Raw genomic sequence first — 20,235 nt, 5'->3', positions numbered from 1 at the left:
AGAGACAGAGACAGAGACAGAGACAGAGACAGAGACAGGATCTTCAGAGCAAGCTGGCCAGGTAGACTAGCTGTGTGGCTGAGCTCTGGGTTCAGGTGAGCGACACCTCAAATAAGGTGAAGAGCAGTCAAGGAAGACTTTTTTTTAAATTTATTATGTATACAACATTCCTTCCATGTTTGTTTGCATGCCAGAAGAGGGCACCAGATCTCATTATAGGTGGCTGTGAGCCACCATGTGGTTGCTGGGAACTGAACTCATGACCTCTGAAAGATCAGTCAGTGTTCTTAACCTCTGAGCCATCTCTCCAGCCCCCTCAAGGAAGACTTTTGATGTGTATGTTGGCTCACCACTTGCACTTGCACACACACACACACACACACACACACACACACACACACACATACATTCCACAGTCACAGAATGCATGCAACAATAAGGTTAATGAAATTCAGAGCTGGAGAGATGGCTTCCATAATTAAGAGCACTTGCTCTTCCAGAAGACCTGGGTTGGATTCCCAGAACCGACATTGCTGCTTACAATGGTTTATAACTCTGGTTCCAGGGCATCTGACATCCTCTTCCTGCTTGCACAAATACCAAGCGTATAGGTCATACACAGATGTATATGCAGGCAAACACCCATACACATAAAATAATTAATTTAAAAAATAGTGAAATTATAATATCCAGATTTAGTTCTCAAATCTTTAGCAGATTTTTCTTTTTTTTTTTCTTTTTTTTTTTCTTTTTTTTTGCGGAAGTATTTTAAAGTAAGTCTAGAACATTTAATTTCCATCCCTATGCACGTCAGTTTTCACCTTTTAAAAACGGTCATTTTCTTGCCGGTGGTGGTGTTGCCGCCTTTAATCCCAGCACTCAGGAAGCAGAGGTAGGCGGATCTTTGTGAGTTCAGGGCCAGCCTGGTCTACAAGAGCTAGTTCCAGGACAGGCTCCAAAGCTACAGAGAAACCCTGTCTCGAAAAACAAAACAAAACAAAACAAAACAAAAACAAAAACAAAAAAAAAAAGGCCATTTTCTCACAACAACTGCACCATACTTGAAAAAAAAATGACAGAATTCCTTGACATCATTTATTACTCAGTCCATAGTCATATTTTAATGAATATCTCACAAATATTTTTGACAGTTTTTTTTCTTTGAATTGGGTCTAAATATTTACTTGTGGTGGTCAGAACTTTTGGGGGGAAAAATTTCTTGTTTCTACCCCATATCTAAATAGTCTCTTTGGGTAAGAATCTGTTATTCTTTCCAGTTAGTGAGAAATATCTGTTTTGGCATGTAGAGCCAGGGTGTTTTCCACAGAGGGATGAAAGTGAAATTGTGAGATGCCTGTAACAGAGATCCGGGACCCCATAGAAAACAAGTGTGTGCTGGCAAGAGGGCTCAGCTAAAGTGAACCTCCAAGTTAGATTCGTGCTGGCGAGTGTGGACTAGCTTTGGTTGGAACCATCCTCCCTCCTGCTTTTTCTTGAGGTTACATCAGACAGTAGGAGGAGGGCAGGAGGCGTGCAGAGCTAGGGTGCCATTCTGGCCCTTCAGTTAAAGAAACCCTTTTCATGGGACCATTTCTGCTTCTCGTTTTTATTTTAAAGAAATGGGGATAATTAGGATCATAGAGATAGCATTTCAGCAGACTTTAAATATAATATAATGATAGTAGATCCTTTTCAACTGAAACACAGCCAATGGGACCATGATAAGTGATTTCAAAAGTTGTAAAAGGGAGCTTTTTGCTCTCATTACTTCATCTTCCACAGTAGACTATTGTGCACATGAAATATTTGCAAGCCAGAGGTTGATGTACCTTTAATCCTACTTGGAAGAGTGAGGCAGGGGGATTACAAGTTCAAGGCCAGCCTAGGCTCCATACTGAGACCCTATCTTCAAAAATCTAAAACCAGACAAACCAAAGAAGACATATTTTCAAGCATACCATATCAGCTTAATATAAGCTCAGCCTTGGCTGTAAGGCAAGTGTGATTATCAGAACAATCTTTTGTACTTAGTGACAGTGAGTCCATAGCATATGAAGAAATAAGCATATACTGAGATGAGTAGATTCCAAGATACCAGAGTAATCCATTCAACTGAGTATTTGAGTTTTCACCTTAAATAATGCATAAGAAGTCATTAGTAGTGTCTGTATTTGGGGGTTGGGCAGGCCTCAAATGGCATAATGACATAAAAGCGGACTGAGATGCTTTCATCAACCTGTGTAGTCCTGTTCATTGCAGTAATGTTTTGATCTTATTTTGAAGTTGATAATTTAATTACAACTATTGCTGTAATCTTGTCCCAGTGAATTATATCACTAGACATTCTTTCAATATTTCAGATTTCTGTTGATGCTGAACAAGTCAGAATAGAACTGGAGCCGCGAGATAAAGCCAAATCTTTGGGCACAATTCAGCAAACAAGAAGGCAGAAAATGCAGCAGAAGTAAGCGCTCTGACACACCAGGAGCCTGCTCCCTGTTCCTTTGGCTCTGGCTGCTCTGATCATGACTTTTAGAAACCCACCCATTTTACATAAACACACATAATGGTGTTTGCATTTTCAGTCTTTTTTTTTCTCCTCTGTTGTCCAGGAAATCACAAGATGTAGAATCTGTCCAAGAAGTTGAGGGCCCTTACTGGCGGAGAGTCACCCTCATCCTGGAGTTACTGCAGCACAAAAAGAAGCTCAAAAGCCCTCAGATACTGATTCCAACTCTCTTTAACTTGCTGTCAAGGTAAGGCTTGGCTTTGGTCTGTGAGATAATAGAGTGGTAGAAATTTTGTTGGGTTGATTTATCTCTCTCTTTTGGAATACTCTTCTTGTTTTGACTGTCTGTTCATTAAAGGAAGTTGTACTGTAGTTGAAATACTGAAGAATGGTTTTAGTTACCGTTACGATTTCCATAGCTGGCCTCCTATGTTGTGCGGTGGTTGGCCTCATCTGCCTGCTTTCCTACGTAACTTCCAGTGCCATATCTGGGCCGCCTCACTTGTATTTTGAGGATGCTATATAACACCTGCTATAGTTTAATTGTAAATTATTAGAAAGCACAGCTGTAGAGGTTTGCCATTGAGTTGAGGAGTGTGCTGTCATTAAAAAAGTAAAATAATTCTCCACATTTGTTGGAAGATTGTTAGCAGGTTAGTGAAAAGAAAGTACATAGAGAGGAGAAATTATCTAATCTGTACTTGGTTATATGAGAAAAAAAAACTAGAGTTTAAAACCTTGCATATTAGACTGTTAAATGATAGGCTTTTCTTTATTCCTTATTGAATAAATTCTGGACAGTGGTCACTAATGTGGCTAGATTAACTTTTACATTCCCAATTGTTTCTCTTCTGTGGTTCCCCAAGGTGTTTAGAACCTTTGTCATCGGAACAGGGAAACATGGAATACACTAAACAATTAATTCTGAGTTGTTTGCTCAACATCTGCCAAAAACTCTCCCCAGACGGTGGCAGAATACCTAAAGGTATGTGCTTGGCAGAAGAGAGGGGCAGAAAAACTCTCTGCTTTGCACATGAATGTATCAGCCACAGACCTTTTCCTTTCCCTCCACTGTAGACATTGTAGATGAGGAGAAGTTCAATGTAGAGTTGATAGTGCAGTGTATCCGCCTCTCGGAGATGCCGCAGACTCACCACCAGGCCCTTCTGCTCCTGGGTACTGTTGCTGGGATATTTCCGGTAAGTGAAAGGTTTAAGACTTGAGTGGCTGTTTCAGGTCTTTTCTTCCATGGAAATGCATTGGTGTGTACTGACTTAAATTCATTAGGCAAGGGGTGGGGCTCAATGGAAATTTTGTCTGGCAGATGTAAGACCCTGGGTTTGGTTCCCAGTGTAGCCAAAAAAAAAAGGAAGCAGCATGTTCAGTTAGTAAAGTAGAATGATGGTAACTTTTCTCACTGGGATATGGTGAAGCTTCAGCTGTGGTATGTGGTTAGTTCTTCATACGGTGCTGACACAGACATAGTAACTGTCCAGGAAGATTAGCCCGCCAATCCCTAGAAGATTCTAAACAGACAAGACAAAACCCGAGTTTGATTATCATCTACCTCATGAAGACGTGACAGCTGTCCTTGTAGAACTCCTAGCCACGGTAATGGATGCAGAGTGGGTTTTGTCGATCTAATATCACAGTCTCTTGTTCATCTGCTTTCCCTGCTCTTTATCTACTTTGACCATTTCTATTTGGAAACTTAAGCTCTGCCCATTTTTGTTTGTTTTTATTTCTGGTGGTGTAGAGCATTAACCTCAGTCCTTGAGTGTACTAAGCAGGCGCTCTGCTGTTGAGCTATAACCCTAGCCCCAGCCGCTTGCCTGTTTTTGAGGGAAGATAGCGCTATTTTTATTGGTGATTTTTTTAAAAATAAATCTTTGGTATTTAAAATAGAAAAATGGTGAAAATTGTGCTTTATTTCAGGATAAAGTTCTTCATAATATCATGTCTATTTTTACATTCATGGGAGCCAATGTCATGCGCCTAGATGATGCTTATAGTTTTCAAGTTATTAGCAAGACGGTGAAAATGGTCATTCCAGCACTTATCCAGGTAAGCTGTTTGGGTGCTGCCATCATTGTTTTACTCTTTCATTTTTATAATTTTTACAATTTTGTGTAAATGCCAGTCTGGAAATATTCTGATTCTTCTGTGTCCTGAATTTTATAATGGTGAAGCCAGCAAATGGGCTTACAAATGAATGTCTTCTGGTCCTACCCTCAAATACATTAAATCTGGTTCCACTGAGTGACAGTAGTGTAGCCATGAAAGCATTTTGACATCATGATGAGTAACTTTATATTGACTGTTTCATGATTTGATAATGAGCTTTTTAGATCGAGAATACAGTAAAGAAAAAATAAGAGAAAGGAACTTTTACAGCTACATTGTCAAACTTATTAGCATTCAATTTAATACAGGTTTTCTAAACATGGTCTGAGAGCCAAGACTCAGAGAATATTGTCTTTACGGTGGGAAATAAATACAGGAGATGAAAAGTAGCTTCAAGCAAAAAAGGGTGGTTATCTCTTACCCCCACTTTTTAATACCATTTGTAATGCTTTTGACTTCACACTGTCTCCTTTTAATTCTCAGTGTTAGTTTGGGGTTTCCTCTATGTTCAGTACATTGGTATCTGGAGGGTGAATGCCTGTTGTATGTTTCTGTGCGTATGTGTACTTTGTTTGATAAAGGGTTGAGAATAAGAAAATGTCTACATAGTCTGAGATAACCAGAAAAATTAGTAAGAAATAGGATTTGAACCAATGAAAGGGAGGGCACAGTTTATACAGAAATATGGCAGCGCCATCTGAAGTATGGGAAAGAGCACGTACACTGTGTGTGGAGAGGGACAGTGCCAGTTGGCAGGGACTTGTTGGTAGAATTAGATGGCATTGGGGCTTAGTCTTTCAGTTCTTTGATTCAGCCTCTCACTCAGCCACTTTGTTTTGATTGTGGGTACCAGAGTGAAATGAGTTGAACGTGGCTCTGAAAGCAGTGGGGAGCTGTTGGCTTTTCTGTGCTGGGCCTACTTAGATTCTGCCCATGTGAAGATGCCTGTGCAACGCTTCCTGCCTTCTGTTGTGCTTGTGTGCGCATCTTGTTTTGTACAGATAACTCCAGGGAGGCAAAGCCAGTGCCTTATGCTGTATTTCCCTCAAAGCCAAGTGGGACCTGAGATAAGACAGATACTCACTGAATTTTCATTGATTGGCCTAGTCCCTCTGCAAGCTGGTTTTGGAAAAAGGTTATTAGTGCTTACTCAATTCCCTGCTTGATTTTTTGCAGTCTGATACTGGGGACTCTATAGAAGTCACTAGAAATGTTGAAGAGATTGTGGTGAAAATCATCGGTGTGTTTGTGGATGCTCTTCCACATGTGCCAGAGCACAGGCGCCTGCCCATCCTTGTTCAGCTTGTCGACACGCTAGGCGCAGAAAAATTCCTGTGGATTCTCCTCGTCCTGCTTTTTGAACAGTATGTCACCAAAACAGTGCTGGTGGCTGCTTATGGAGAAAAGGTCAGAATATTGGGTGGGCTGGTAAAGGGGAATGGGTGATGTCACGTGGGCTTTGGGAGATTGTTCAGCTTAATGTGCACCATTTGACAGTGCTCGCCCAGAGGCTTCTTCAGGACAGTTCCTGGTTTCTCTTAAGCGTTCAGAATATGTAGACCTGGAACATCTTTAAACAAACATCTTCTAAGAGCCCTTGACTGTTTCTAAGAAACAGGTCTGGAGCCTCACCTGGGCAGTTCTTTGAATAGCTGAAGGGATTTACACCTTTCATCTGGTGACAAACTGCTGAAGGATGTGTTCTGAGTGTGTCCCTCGTGTATGTTTACTGATGTACTTGTTAGGCCGTTATTGACCTTTTCCTTTTCTTTCTAAACAGGATGCTATTTTAGAGGCAGATACTGAGTTCTGGATTTCCGTCTGTTGTGAATTCAGTGTCCAGCATCAGGTCCAGAGCTTGATGCTTATCCTCCAGTATCTGGAAAAGCTGCCAGAGGAAAAAGAAGGTAAGCATGGCTCAGGTGTTGGCTACCATCTAATCTGAGAGCTGAGGAGGAGCAGAAAGAATGAGGCAGTCCTTGGAACCTAGTGTATCCACAGATCAAGAACTGTGGGCTTTAAGTGGCCTACCAAAGACCTGACCACACCCTACCTCTAACACCATAGCAGCTCTTTAGAAGTTCTGAGATACACAGCTTCAGCTTTCAGGCCAGTGTTTCACATGGACGTGGCTTCAGCCCTCAGGAACTCATCCAGAGCTGGAGTGTCTGATGTCTCCACTTTCCTATTGTGTTGTATTTTCTGCTCTGACTGACCCACACTTCTCAGGCCTGTGGGGTAGCTGCTTCCTCAGTGAATGTGGGCCCGTTGCTCACTGCCCTGGCAGAGGAGTTTGGTGTCCTGTCTGAGCACAGTTCCCTCTGAGATGGCATCCCGCTCTCCGTGCCACACCTGAAAGCTCAGTGGACAAATTAGCGTTGAAGATGAGTAAAGTTGTCTGTGTTGTTGCTGTTTTTCAGAAGCCAACCCCAAGACAATGTCTAGTAAGAGTGAAGTACAAGACGAAATGCTACCAGTCTTTAAGGTGGACACGCACACAAGCAAACAGCTTCGGCATTTTAAATATTTGTCAGTGTCCTTCATGGCCCAACTCCTGGCTTCTAATCATTTCCTTAAAAAGGTGATGTGTACTTTAAGTGGGTTTATGCTAAAAAGTGATCTTGCTTTTGCCAAAGAATGATGTTTTCGACTTGCAAAAACTAGCTTGGCAAATGTCTTGTGAAAATATGAGGCATGCCAAGAAAGATAATGGGGAAACAGTAAGCTTCTCCATGCAGACCTGCTGGACATTACGCACCAGAGTTGAGACTCAGTGACTTCATTCTCAGGCAGCATAGGCTCAGCAGAAGCATGTGAGGATGCACAGCAACAGGCCTTCCCAGGCAAGTGGGGATAGCATTATTCATGCCAGCCCTCGACTGCTAACAACCAAGGGTCTGCCAGCCCAGTACATAAACCTCCTGGTTCTGAGGAAAGATAATGAACAGCACGGCCATCTGATAACCCTTTTTAGAAAGGAAACTATGGTTTATAACATGGTAATGGAGAAAGTGTTGGTGCCTCTCCAAAAGTCAGGAGCTAAGGTGCCTTCTGGTGTCCCTTCTGTGCAAGAAAAGAAGTGGAGCATGAGAATCAGGAAAAAGTATCAGCAGTCTCTTAGGCCTATCCCTGAGCTCTGCGACTTCCTAATAGACTTGGTGTGGTAGGGTTATCTCTACAAGATAACCAGCTATCTCACCTCTATAGAATACTACTATTGTATTTAAATTGTAGGGGAAAACTTCATAAGCAACACAACATAAATAAGGTACTGAAAATTCAGCCTAAAGAAATGTTGCCAAGAATATTCTGAAAGAATTTCCAGGATTTTTTTTTTTTCTCTTTGAGATAGGGTTTCTCAGTATAGCCTTGGCTATCCTAGAACTTGCTTTATAGACCAGGCTCACCTGGAATTCAGAGATCTACCTGCCTTTGCCTCCCAAGTACCAGGACTAAAGGCATGAGCCGCCGCCACCCAGCTAATTTTCAGGATCTTAAAGGGCACAAAAGAATACTTGAATACCAACAGAGACAGTGTTCATGCATATGAAGATATAGCATACTGTTGAGCTGGCTAGAAGGATCAGCAGGTAGATGCTTGCTGCCAAGCTTGATGACCTGAATTTGATCCTAGGAACCCACATAGTAGGAGTAGAGAACCCACTCCTGCAAGCTGTCCTCTGACCTCCACAGTGCACTGTAGCATACACGAGAGCACATTCACACACACATACACACACTAGATTTTTTTTAAAAACCCACTGTTCAAAGAGTTTTAGTTCTCTCTAGATTAACATATAAGTTTACTGCACTTCCCCAGTTAACTTTAAAATATGATATTGATAAGCAGAGGGTTAAGCAAAATGTTAGAGAAAGAGTAATCAGATGAGTCACTGTGACTGACGGCCAAGAGGAGAAACAGATCTAGGCGGAGGTGGGTAGGAAGAGTGCAGAAGGTTTACAAGTCCACGAAGAAAGAGCTGTTCAAGTACTAACGCTGGCATGGTTTGTTTCTATTTATGGGGGAAGGTGAATCTGCTTTCACACCATGTACATCAGATAATTTTAGGTATAGTAAGAACTTTGATGTGAAAAGCAACACCTAGAACTCTTAAAAGAAAATCAAGGGGAGGGGGCGGGAAAAAAAAGAAAATCAAGGAGAACAACATTGTGATCAAAGGAGAAATAATTTTTCTTTCAAGCTTTGATTTACCACAATGCCACCATAGGCAAAGTAGAAAGCTGTAGACTTAGATTACTGCATTTTGTGGGTAAAATCATGTTTTCATTACAACACTGACAGAGAATAGAGTTTTGATGAAGAGGAACCATAAGTGGCTAGTTAATACTTCGTACAACTCAAGTGCCCTAGTGAGCAAATCAAGAAATGTGGAATAAGTGAGAGGCTGCCCCTCAAAGTGGCAGAAATGGCAAAGCTGTTCATACCGAGAGATACAAGGTTACAAGACGAGATGTACAGGTGGGTGGTGTGTGAGCGCAGCCAGCCACTTCAGGAGGACGTGCACGTGAGGAGTGTGTGTGAGCGCAGCCAGCCACTTCAGGAGGACGTGCACGTGAGGAGTGTGTGTGAGCGCAGCCAGCCACTTCAGGAGGACGTGCACGTGAGGAGTGTGTGTGAGCGCAGCCAGCCACTTCAGGAGGACGTGCACGTGAGGAGTGTGTGTCAGCGCAGGCAGCTACTCAGAAAGCATTTGGTGGCAGATTGCAATGGGGTCAGAGGGGAGTAAAGCCTGCCTAGTTGCTTACAAGACTTATAACCGCCCTCAAGCTTCACTAGTGCAGGAGGACAGCCCTGATCTGAACTTGGCAGAAAGACTTTAAAATTCAAAACTTTTTGAAACCACTTACTTGACACCATAAGTGGGAAATTGTACACCTGACTTCCTGTGTCAGGTCAACATCCAAACAGAAGCACAGGAGAATCACAGCATGAATTACCTTCAGACAATAAGGTAATTTCATGTTTAGACATGTGTCCAATCTTCACTATCATTTGTATGCAAGTTTCCAAAATTAAAAAAAAATCTGAAATTGAAGCAGGTCTCATCTTAAGCATTTTTAGGTAAGGGGTGGTATTCAATCTTTGAGAGGGAAAAAAGACATAAATTATCTAGCAATATAGGGAAGTGGTTAAATGTATCTACAGAGGAATGATATGTCACCAGACTGAAGGAACTAGAGCAAGATAGACTTCCATACATGGCTCTTAATAATCTAATGTATATGCAGTTTAGAAACTTTGGGTTCGGTTGGTTTGGTTTGGGGTTTGCCGGGGGGGGGGGGGGGTTCGATTTATTTGTTTTGTTGAGACAGGGTTTCTCTGTATAGCTCTGGCCGTCCAGGAAACTGCTGTAGGCCAGGCTGGCCTACAGAGTGCTAGGATTAAAAGTGTGTGCTGCCACTACCCAACCACTGTCTAAAAACTTAATGGCAGATTCAGGCTGTCTTGATGGTCTGGGATACAGGAAGAGTGGACCAGGAAGCAGTTACCCTAAGTGTATGAGCTCACAGGGTCACTTCCATAAAAGAAGCATTGCGTGCTGCTGTGCTTTTCTGAATCTTGCTGTGCTTTACAGATAGGCAAACCCAGTCATCAGCTACAGCCAGTAAGTGTCATCTGAACCTAATCAGCCTATGAGAACCTAATCAGTCATATGAGAACAGTTTCAGGGGCCGGATGGTGGGAATAGTCTGTTGTTTAACCTGTATCAAATGATGCCATCGTCAGCATCCATACTGTTCTCAAGAGCTTCTTCCGTTCATAGGTGGTTGAAAGTGGTGGTCCTAAGATCCTACATGGCCTGGAACAGAGGTATGTTTTTCTTTTTTTCCTTTTTGGGGAATAACTCAGACTTGCAGAGGAAGTGGAAGGGCGTAACAGATACGCAGCCTATCTTTACTGCCACTTTGCCCCTGCCTTTCTCATTCTCGCTGAAGACGTTCTTTGCCTTAAATACTTGGCTCCGAGCCACAGTGAAGATTCCCTGGGCTGGTGATCCTCTAGATAGATAACCTAGAAGCAGAGTGAGGATACTGCCTCTCCCCTCCCTCCTGAAGGAATTCTGAGGTCCCAGGTTGCCTTTTCTGAGTGTGCCTCTTTTGTAGGTTGCTGGAGACAGTCCTCGGCTACATTAACACAGTAGCTCAGTCCGTGGAAAAGAATGCAGACAAACAGACTGTGAAGTTTTGGAGAGCCCTGCTCAGCAAAGCCTACGACACGCTGGATAAGGTCGGCTTCACTTTTCTCCCTACTCGTCATTGTCACCAGTTTTTATGCCATTGTAGGATCGTTTGACTTAAACTTCCACTTTAACCATACACTTGGAGCGACACCTTTTGTTGATACGAGGAAGCTCAAGTGCTCCTTGTCTGAAAGCAAGTGTTTCCCTACCCATGAGACACGTGCTCAGTAAATCTGATGAAGGGTTTGTCGTGTGTGTGTGTGTGTGATGCTCTGCTTCTTTGCAGTGGGGTAATAGAATGCCCCACTGTTAGATGTAATAGATAAATGATTGCCCTTGAAGTTAGGACATGGCCTGGGGTAGTTTACTTCCTTTTAGTGTTGGGTTCTCAGTTTTGTTTGTGATTAGTAATAACTACCTGAGAGCTCTTGTAAGAATTCTGTATAAAATGTCTGGTACCACGGGGCTTGCAATAAACAAGAGTATGAGTTGGACATTGTGATTTGTGGTATATGTATATAGTCCCTGCGCTCAAATCCGAGTTCAGGGCCCACCTGGGCTACATAGGTATACTTTCTGTCAAAATGATAAAACTCTGCTTTTCTCTTTTGTGTTACTCGTTCCCTTCTCTATAGGTCAATGCCTTGTTGCCTACAGAAACGTTCATCTATGTCATCAGAGGGCTGGTAGGCAACCCCCTGCCATCTGTTCGTAGGAAAGCTCTGGATCTTTTGAATAATAAGCTACAGCAGAACGCATTGTGGAAGAAGAAAATGGTGAGTGAGGATCCTTTTCCAAACCCACATCCCTCTGTCTGCTTATTGCAGAGCTGTCTTCTCAGGTACACTGTTTAAACTGGGAGGATATTGCTCTCTGGGTTGGCATACTGTGTGTGTTTATGTAAGACAGACGTGTGTTGTTCATTCTCATGCTGAAGGTGTGTTAAAGTGGACTCCAACCTAATACTTCTGCTTGCTGTAAGGAATGTAGCTGGAACTAGAAATGGTAGCACTTAGGAGCCCAAGATAAGAGGCTCTCAAGTTCATACTCATAGTGAGTTCTAGGTCAGTCAGGGCAGCTTAGTGAGACCCTGTCTCAAAAGTCAAATGCAAAAAGAGGGCTGAGAATGCTTAGATGGCTCCACAGATAAACACTGGCTGCTCTGCCAGAGATTCTGAGTTCAAGTCCCAACAACCACGTGGTAGCTCAGAACCATCGATAATGAGATCTGGCACAAGAGGGTTGGGATTGTTGCTCCATGGTAGAACACTCATTTAACATGGTCAAGGCCCTGGCTAACACCGCTCCACTGGGGACTAAAAAGGAACAGTCACTTGAATGTGGTTGTGTGGCTTGGGACTTGAATCACATCAGATAGACCCAAGCAGGGAAGATGGGAAAGGAGACTGGCCCTCCTTATAGCTCTGATTATTGGTCATTTTGACTGCCTCTTCAGGTTCACCGCTTTCTTAAGCTGGTTCCAGTCCTTCTAGACATCGTGCAGCATAAGAAAAAGGAGGCAGAAGATGAACAAGCGATTAACAGACAGACAGCGCTGTACACCCTAAAGCTCCTGTGCAAGAACTTTGGAGCACGGAACCGAGAGCCTTTCATACCCGTTCTGAGCACTGCACTAAAGCTGATAGCACCAGAGAAAAAGGAGGAGAAAAACGTCCTGGGAAGTGCCCTGCTGTGCATAGCAGAGGTGACCTCCACTTTGGAAGCACTGGCCATCCCTCAGCTTCCCAGGTACCGTGGAACATGAGCCGCTACAGCAGAAAGAGGGGAATGTCTTGCAGACCTTAGGGCTTCTCGACTAGAGGTAGAAAGTGCATGAAAATAGACTTGTGAAAAAATTGATCTCACTGGGAAGTGCACTGTTGCTGTGACCTTCAGACACGTAGCTTGGTGATGCTCTTCCTTTGTGGAATCCCTGTGCTTAGGGAGCAGTGGTGCAATTCCCTGTTGAGAAACATGGCCAGAGCAGCCTTTTGCTGCCACAGAGGGACGCTCGGTGCTCTTGACTGCTGTTGGCTCTGACCATAACCAGCTGTGCAGCTGTGGCGAGTTACTTGTTTAAAGCCCTGCCGTGTGTAATACGGGGCATTCTCCGCATACCTCAGGTTTCTCTTCATAAGCTGCCGTGCTTTGCACAGTCTTGACACCTAGCACGTGTTCTGTCTTTGGAGGACATTCTGTAATAGTTACCAGTGTGTCGGCACTGCTGGCACCAAGTGGTGTAAAATGCGCAGGCAGTATTCTGTACATTGTAGGTTACAGGGTTATAGCAAGCCCAGCTGGCCGAGAGCTTTTCTTCCTATCCCCTTCTCAGTGCGTGTCTGAGCTGTAAAGCTGCTCTAATGCACTTGTTCCTTCTTGCCAGTCTGATGCCATCACTGTTGGCAGCCATGAAGAGCACCAGTGAGTTGGTCCGCAGTGAAGTCTGCCTGCTCAGCGCCCTGACTGCCCTGCACAAAGTTGTTGAGACTCTCCCACACTTCATCAGCCCCTACCTGGAAGGACTTCTGATCCAGGTAGGCTCTGGTCAGCTATGATTTGCTACCCAGGGTGGCAAGGGAAGCAGTTTTACCCTTTCAGTCCCTTTACTGGCTCTTCATTCACCACCGTTTGGCAGACATGATTCTTGTTTCTGTCTGTTGAACATGTATCTCTTTTTTCTGCCATTGTCCCTTCTGCTTCATCATGGAGCTAACAGGCAAGGCTCCCTTTTTGAGAAGGGTGGCTCCGTTTCTCAGTAGTACAAAATGTATTGCTTTTATTTACCTCAGATCTTTGAGAATGGGCAGGTAGAGTTGCCTACTGTTACTTTTTTTTTTTTTTTTTTGGTTTTTCGAGATAGGGTTTCTCTGTGGTTTTTTGGAGCCTGTCCTGGAACTAGCTCTTGTAGACCAGGCTGGTCTCGAACTCACAGAGATCCGCCTGCCTCTGCCTCCCAAGTGCTGGGATTAAAGGCGTGCGCCACAACCGCCCGGCCCTACTATTACTTTTGGAAACCAGTATGCTTTGGTTTTGATGGGAAAGCTTTCTTAACTGTAAGGTGTTTCATATAGTGGACTTCCTCCACGATAGGTGGAGTGGTTGCCTGTCAGCACACTGTAGGCAAGTGGCATTTTTGATTGAAAATACCCTTGAGTGTCAACCACTTGTTGACAGGGTTATTACTGTTCTGCTGTGGGATCACTTGTCATTTGTGAAGCTGAAGTCTTGACTGCCCTTGTGCTAGGGACTTGACATTCATTGACTACAGGTTGGGGCTCAAAGTCGTTGTCTTGCAAGGGAGCTAGGCTGCTGGAATCATCCTCAACTGTTTTTAGTGAGGAGGAACATGAGTTGTAGGAAAACCATCGGGCCAAGAGGCCTTTGTGCTTATAGGCTCATTGCTCACCTTCCCTGGCTTCCAGTTAGGAGAAACATCTACTTAGTTATATCTGAAGATAGTCAGTTTCCTTTAAAAGAACTCTGTGCTCTGCCATTTGAGCTGGCTGCTTGCCATCACCAAACCTTTCTGTGAGTGTGGTCGTCAGCATAGTCCAGTGCCCTTAGTCACTGTTTTTCATGTCCCTACAGGTGATTCACCTAGAGAAAATCACTAGTGAAATGGGCTCTGCCTCCCAGGCTAACATCCGCCTGACATCTCTTAAAAAGACCCTCGCCACTATGCTCTCACCTCGGGTCCTGCTGCCAGCCGTTAGCAAGACTTTCAAGCAGATCCAGAAGAACTGGAAGGTGAGGTTACATTGACTGTTGGACTCTGGAGAGGGAAGCTGGTACTGAATGTGTGAGGATGCACTGAGCTCTAAGACAAAATAAATAAACTTGTATTCTCTGCTGCATTCATGGTAGAATCACATGGGCCCGTTTATGAGCATCTTGCAAGAGCACATCACGGTGATGAAGAAGGAAGAGCTCTTGTCTCACCAATCTCAGCTGACCACCTTCTTCCTGGACGCCCTGGACTTCCGGGCACAGCACTCAGAGGTGAGCTGATTCCCACTCCCCATACCCTAAAGCTGTCATCTCCCTGTCTGTGCAAGAGCCCGGTAAGAATTAGCTGTGCAGCATTTGTCCTTGCCAAAGCATTTAGTCCATGCTGTCTAATTAGTTCCTTCATTTTCAGGCTAATCTAGAGGAAGTTGGGAAAACGGAAATTCGGATCATTGACTGTCTAGTTGCCATGGTGGTGAAACTCTCTGAGGTCACATTCAGGCCTCTCTTCTTCAAGGTGAGGCTCTCTTCCCTGGATCTCCTGCTTGTTGTAAGTGGCAGGATAAGTCGATGACATCACTGTTCTGGTTGTAGCTGTATGATTGGGCCAAGACAGAAGACGCCCCAAAGGACAGACTACTGACATTCTACAATCTGGCCAACTGCATTGCTGAGAAGTTGAAAGGCCTTTTCACTCTGTTTGCTGGCCACTTGGTGAAACCTTTTGCAGACACCTTGAACCAAGTAAACATCTCCAAAACAGGTTGGTAGCTCCTTTGGGCCAGTACCAGCCTTGTCCATGTGTCTGACACAGGCAGTTAGCATGAGACCTGGAGCTCAGAAAAGACTTTCATGTTCCTTGACTTACCTGCTAAGGATGGTGATTTTCTGTTATGTTAGAACGAACAATAATCAGTGGGCACAGAGAAAGAATGAAGTGGGCATTATTACCATTACTATAATAGTAAACGTGAGGCTGGAGAAAGTCATGGTAGAGTACTTCTTCCTGATACAGGTGAGACCGTGGCTCATCTCTATTTGAGTTGGTCTCTCCTCTGCTCATAGCTAGCTGAAGTCACTGAACTTGCCCAGCTAAGCATTGCAGTCTTTGCTCTGAAGGAGAGCCCCACTGTTCAGGTTCTACCGTTTACAGTTTTTAGTCATTCTATTGTGGCAATGTCTATAACACCAGGAACTGAGAAGTGTCCCCACTTGTGCTCTTTCCTGCAGATGAAGCGTTTTTTGACTCTGAGCAGGACCCTGAAAAGTGCTGCTTGTTGTTGGAGTTCATCTTGAGCTGTTTGTACAAGATCTTCCTTTTCGACACCCAGAATTTCATGAGTAAAGAGAGAGCAGAAGCCTTAATGATGCCCCTGGTGGATCAGGTAACCCACTGGACGGTCTTCAGTCACTGAGGCTGCCTGGATTGATCCTTGCCGTTTTATGTGTGCTACATAGTAGCTTGCAAGACTTTTTTTTTAAAAGGTGGTTTTTAGGGGAGGGATCCTTTATGAAAATATTATTCAAAAATGGACTTTTCGTGGTATGACTTGTCTTCATTGTGGTGTTGAGTTTTACCTGGGAGTTTTTCAAAAGGCCTGAAATACAATCTCATTGTCAGTTTATCCATTGAAAAGGTATGTTGGCTGTCAACTGAGCCTCACTGGGCATGCCTGTCCCCACAGGAAAGGGCTTTTGTAGCTATTTGAGCTCCAGAGGGAAGAGACAAGGTTAGGGTGGGGGGAACACACACGAGGGGTGTGCTCAGGAGCAAGGTGACACCTATGTCTCTCTTCCCAGCTGGAAAATAGGCTTGGAGGAGAAGAGCGGTTCCAAGAGCGGGTGACACAGCACCTAGTGCCCTGCATCGCACAGTTTTCTGTGGCCATGGCAGACGACTCCATGTGGAAGCCCCTCAACTACCAGATTCTGCTGAAGACAAGAGACTCGTCCCCTAAGGTGAGGTCTGGGGGTCACAGTCTCTAAAGCTGAACTTGCATCCCCCCCATGGGTGTGGCCTAAATATCCACCTATAGTCATGGATGCCAGCCCCAGGACACTGATAGGGAGAGCCTGGCCCTAGGTCTCATCACTAGAAGTCTGGTCTACTGTATGATATAGAATGCTGGCCTTTATGAAGAATTCTTGGGCCGGGAGATGTCTCAGTTGGAGTGCTCATTGTTACTGTGCAAGCACAGGACTGAAGTTTGGTCTCCAGAACACGTCAGAAGCCAGCATGATGATGTGTGTCCGGGAGTGCCATGCAAGAATGAGAGTCGTGCTGAAAAACAAGGTGGTGGCACCTGAGGAACAGCACTTAAAATTGGCCTCTGGCCTTCAGATGCATGTGCACACAAGTATACGTGGCATCCACCACACACATAAATGATAGAGAATTCCTTATTTCTTTTGCAGGCTCTTTATAAATAGCTATATTTCTCAACCTCCTAGTCATGGCAAGCATAAGCATTAAAATATTTCTAAATTCCTCTTCTAAAACAGTAACCACTTGAAGTCGGTCCTTGTTTTTAACGTCACTGTGCCCTGAGATCAGTGATTGTGTTGTGTGCACAGAACACTCCTTTAGAGTAGAAATGGACTCGGTACGTTGACATTCCTTACCTGGAATTTTCTAGCAGTTTTATTAATAAATCACTTTCTCATGAGAATCTCACTTGGGTAAACAGCCCAAAGCAGACTTTTAGTCAAATTTATTTTAAATTGATTACGTTTTTTAGGAGTTGGAAACAGTAAAGCTATCATAGGTTCTTACATAGTTGCAGAAACAAATTTATTTTAGTATTTTATTTTGATTACATGTTAGGAAAATCTTGTTTAAATATAATGAATTATGAAAATTAATCCAAATTGAAAGGGGACCATTTTGTTTCTGCGAGCTGCTGTCGATGCTTCATAGCTACTTGGATTGCTCATGATCGGCAGGTTATGTGGGAACACCCAGACTTTTACTCAGTGCTGGAATGAGACTAACCAAGTAGGTGTCGTGGCCATCCAGATGCTGTCAGAGGTGCCAAGGCACTCCATCGCCAGGTGGTACCATCTCATGCAACCCAACAAACTACCTCCTGGCTAGTTATATTGTATGACTTGCTTTTTTCTTTCTTTTCTTTTTTTATGTTTTGTTTTACTTTTATATATTAGAGTGGGCATGTCGTGCACTTATGGAGGTCAGAGGCCAACTTGCAAAAGTCAGTTCTCTCTTTATGTGGACCTAAGGATTGAACTCAGGCACCAGGCTTGGTGGCAAGCATCTTTACCCCCCGAGCCATCTTTGTATTGGCTTTTTTTTTTTTTTGGTAAAGGAAATAGAGTATTTTTTTCCCCACATTTTAATGCTAGAACACAGTTTGAAAGACCCTGATAAGTAGATTACCTTTGTTCTAAATAGCTCTCAAATGGCTACTAAAGTGTTACCTTATGGACACTATGTAAAGAGCACCGTCTCCAGTCAGGGCAGGTCTTAAGGTATTGAACAGCAGCAAGGAACAGATGAAACGGTCTCATTCTTGATGCCTGTTCCTTCCAGGTGCGGTTTGCAGCCTTGATTACTGTCTTAGCAGTGGCTGAAAAGCTGAGAGAGAATTATATTGTTCTGCTTCCGGAGTCGATTCCTTTTCTAGCAGAATTGATGGAAGGTAAGCCTAACGCTAATAAACAAAGATGCAAAACTCTGTGGCCACTGGCTGACACAGATTTGTCTGAGTCCTTTACCCGTCCCTGGGGCACAAGTCAGGAAGCTGTGACCTCGCAGTCACTGGAGAGCAGCCTGCAGTGTGTATTGTATTGTTCATGCAATAACTTCAAATGTTCATATGATTCATTGTGCCATTACGGACATAATCAGTTGTCCCCTGGAATGATGAGCTGTACTTGTTGGTACTCAGTGTTGAGTGGTGACATAATCTTGCAGTGGGTTCACACTGTCCCTCAAATCTCAGAAAGTTTAAAGATGTTGACGATAGCACTAAGTGGCAGGTGGAGCTGCTTTAAGTGAGAATATACCTCTGCACTGACATGCCTCTACATCGGACCTCCCAATGCCCTTCATATTGATTGGGGATGGTGAGGGAAGAGGTAACTTCGTATCTCACTGGCTTAGCATCTGGGTAGAAGCACACCCTTTTATGTCTGACGTCTAACATGGGCCGAGAGCTCCTATATAGGGGTCCCTCTGGAGCTTGCATTTGAATGTGGCTTGGTCCTCTTCAGCAGCCAAGAACAAGAACATGGCTATGAGTGGGGGGGGGGGGTCAGTGAGGGAGCAGCTCGGGTCACAGCCTGCTGGGTGCTTTCTGTGCACTGAGGGACAGTGGCAGTTGGGCAGGATGGCTGGCAGGCCCACTCTAACGCTGGTGTTGTTTGTTAGACGAATGTGAAGAAGTGGAGCGTCAGTGCCAGAAGACAGTCCAGCAGCTGGAGACCGTGCTGGGGGAGCCGCTGCAGAGCTACTTCTGAAGTGGGACGCGCACCGCTGCCTCGTGCTCGCCGATTTAGTCTCATGGTTTTGGGGGGATGTGGTGCCATATTATTTTTGGTACTTTTACATCTCCCAATATCTAATGTTTTTACAAAATCCCTGCCTGTCTGGGCTCCCACAGAAGCCTCTCCTGCCTTTTGTACAGATTTGCTAAGGAGAAAATGGAATGGTGTTTTATACAAACTGTCTGCTATTCGTCTTCTTCCTAGTTGGTGTTTTGGATGAGGCCAGCATGCTGTTTCAGTGCCTGAGGCCTAGCGCTTCCCTGAAACACAGGATCTTGCTGTGCCTTGCAGCACCTTGTGTGTGGTATACATTTTGTAGGTCCTAACACTCACAGTAGTGGCCTGGGTCAAGAAATGGCATCAGGCAGCAACATTCAACAAGGAAAGTTCCTGGTGACAGCCACGTGGGGTAGACCGACAGCTGGAGCAGCTCTGCCATGCAGCCTGACAGGGCTGTGCTTGTCTGCACTGTTGAGCTTCCTGTCTGTGAGGAGACAAAATAGACTGACAGCTGACAGGAAGGACAGCGGTGCTAGCTCTGTGGTTCTCTAGCTGGTATTGTTACAGCGAGGCTGGAAATGAGAGTGCAAACAGATAAATCAGTTTGCCTTCAGTATCTACAGCATGGAAGAAGTACTCCATAGAGTATCCTGATTTAATACAAAATTTTAATGCGGAATTATGATTAGCAAAAAGGCCATTTTGAACTTTAGAAATAAAAGTTAGAAATATACAATGAAACATGTCACAACTTAAATTCTATGAATGCGCTTTTATTTTCCCCGATGCCTTTCAGCCCCCAACGTCTCAGCAGTCATGCCTTCTTCATGGAGAAGCAGCAGTGGGGATTCTAGAGCCTCCTGGGCTCCAATAGATTGCCCAGCTCCACCCACCACCCCCGCAGCTTAAATTTTTCAAGAGCCAGCATAATGGTTGACATGAAAAGAATGAAGGACTGCAGTTGCTGCATTGAGTACTTCCTAAAAAGTAAGAAATGGTGATGGTATTATTTCCATGTATGAATACATATATTTGGGCAAATTGGCTGTCAGTACTCAAGCCCTGGTAGAATTCTACCCTGTGGTTTAATAATAAAATGACCTGATGAAATTACTCTTCCCCCCGTCCCCACACCAAACCTTTGAAATCCAGACCAAGATTGGAACTGTG

The 20,235-nt window shown here is 44.1% G+C and overlaps 1 protein-coding gene across 1 annotated transcript in view; it reads left to right on the top strand.

Annotated features, from left to right (window-relative positions):
- Heatr1 (HEAT repeat containing 1) overlaps positions 1-19,684 on the top strand; it is a 45,731-nt gene extending 26,047 nt beyond the window's left edge. The window contains exons 25-45 of the mRNA XM_050142185.1: positions 2,361-2,464; positions 2,613-2,756; positions 3,376-3,494; positions 3,587-3,708; positions 4,445-4,573; positions 5,810-6,040; positions 6,414-6,540; positions 7,054-7,214; positions 10,420-10,466; positions 10,760-10,883; positions 11,472-11,612; positions 12,293-12,585; positions 13,220-13,370; positions 14,425-14,583; positions 14,701-14,835; positions 14,975-15,079; positions 15,157-15,325; positions 15,793-15,947; positions 16,363-16,521; positions 18,110-18,218; positions 18,950-19,684. Coding sequence (XP_049998142.1) covers positions 2,361-2,464; positions 2,613-2,756; positions 3,376-3,494; positions 3,587-3,708; positions 4,445-4,573; positions 5,810-6,040; positions 6,414-6,540; positions 7,054-7,214; positions 10,420-10,466; positions 10,760-10,883; positions 11,472-11,612; positions 12,293-12,585; positions 13,220-13,370; positions 14,425-14,583; positions 14,701-14,835; positions 14,975-15,079; positions 15,157-15,325; positions 15,793-15,947; positions 16,363-16,521; positions 18,110-18,218; positions 18,950-19,038 — 2,973 coding nt within the window. The 3' untranslated portion in view covers positions 19,039-19,684. The remainder of the gene's footprint in view (positions 1-2,360; positions 2,465-2,612; positions 2,757-3,375; positions 3,495-3,586; positions 3,709-4,444; positions 4,574-5,809; positions 6,041-6,413; positions 6,541-7,053; positions 7,215-10,419; positions 10,467-10,759; positions 10,884-11,471; positions 11,613-12,292; positions 12,586-13,219; positions 13,371-14,424; positions 14,584-14,700; positions 14,836-14,974; positions 15,080-15,156; positions 15,326-15,792; positions 15,948-16,362; positions 16,522-18,109; positions 18,219-18,949) is intronic.
- Positions 19,685-20,235: the final 551 nt, after the last annotated feature.

This window comes from Alexandromys fortis, unplaced genomic scaffold (assembly GCF_014885135.2).
Source record: "Alexandromys fortis isolate MF-2015 unplaced genomic scaffold, M_Fortis_MF-2015_v1.1 scaffold_5, whole genome shotgun sequence".
Taxonomy (NCBI): domain Eukaryota; kingdom Metazoa; phylum Chordata; class Mammalia; order Rodentia; family Cricetidae; genus Alexandromys; species Alexandromys fortis.
Note: the sequence above shows the minus strand (reverse complement) of the source record. Positions and strands in the feature narration are given on the sequence as shown.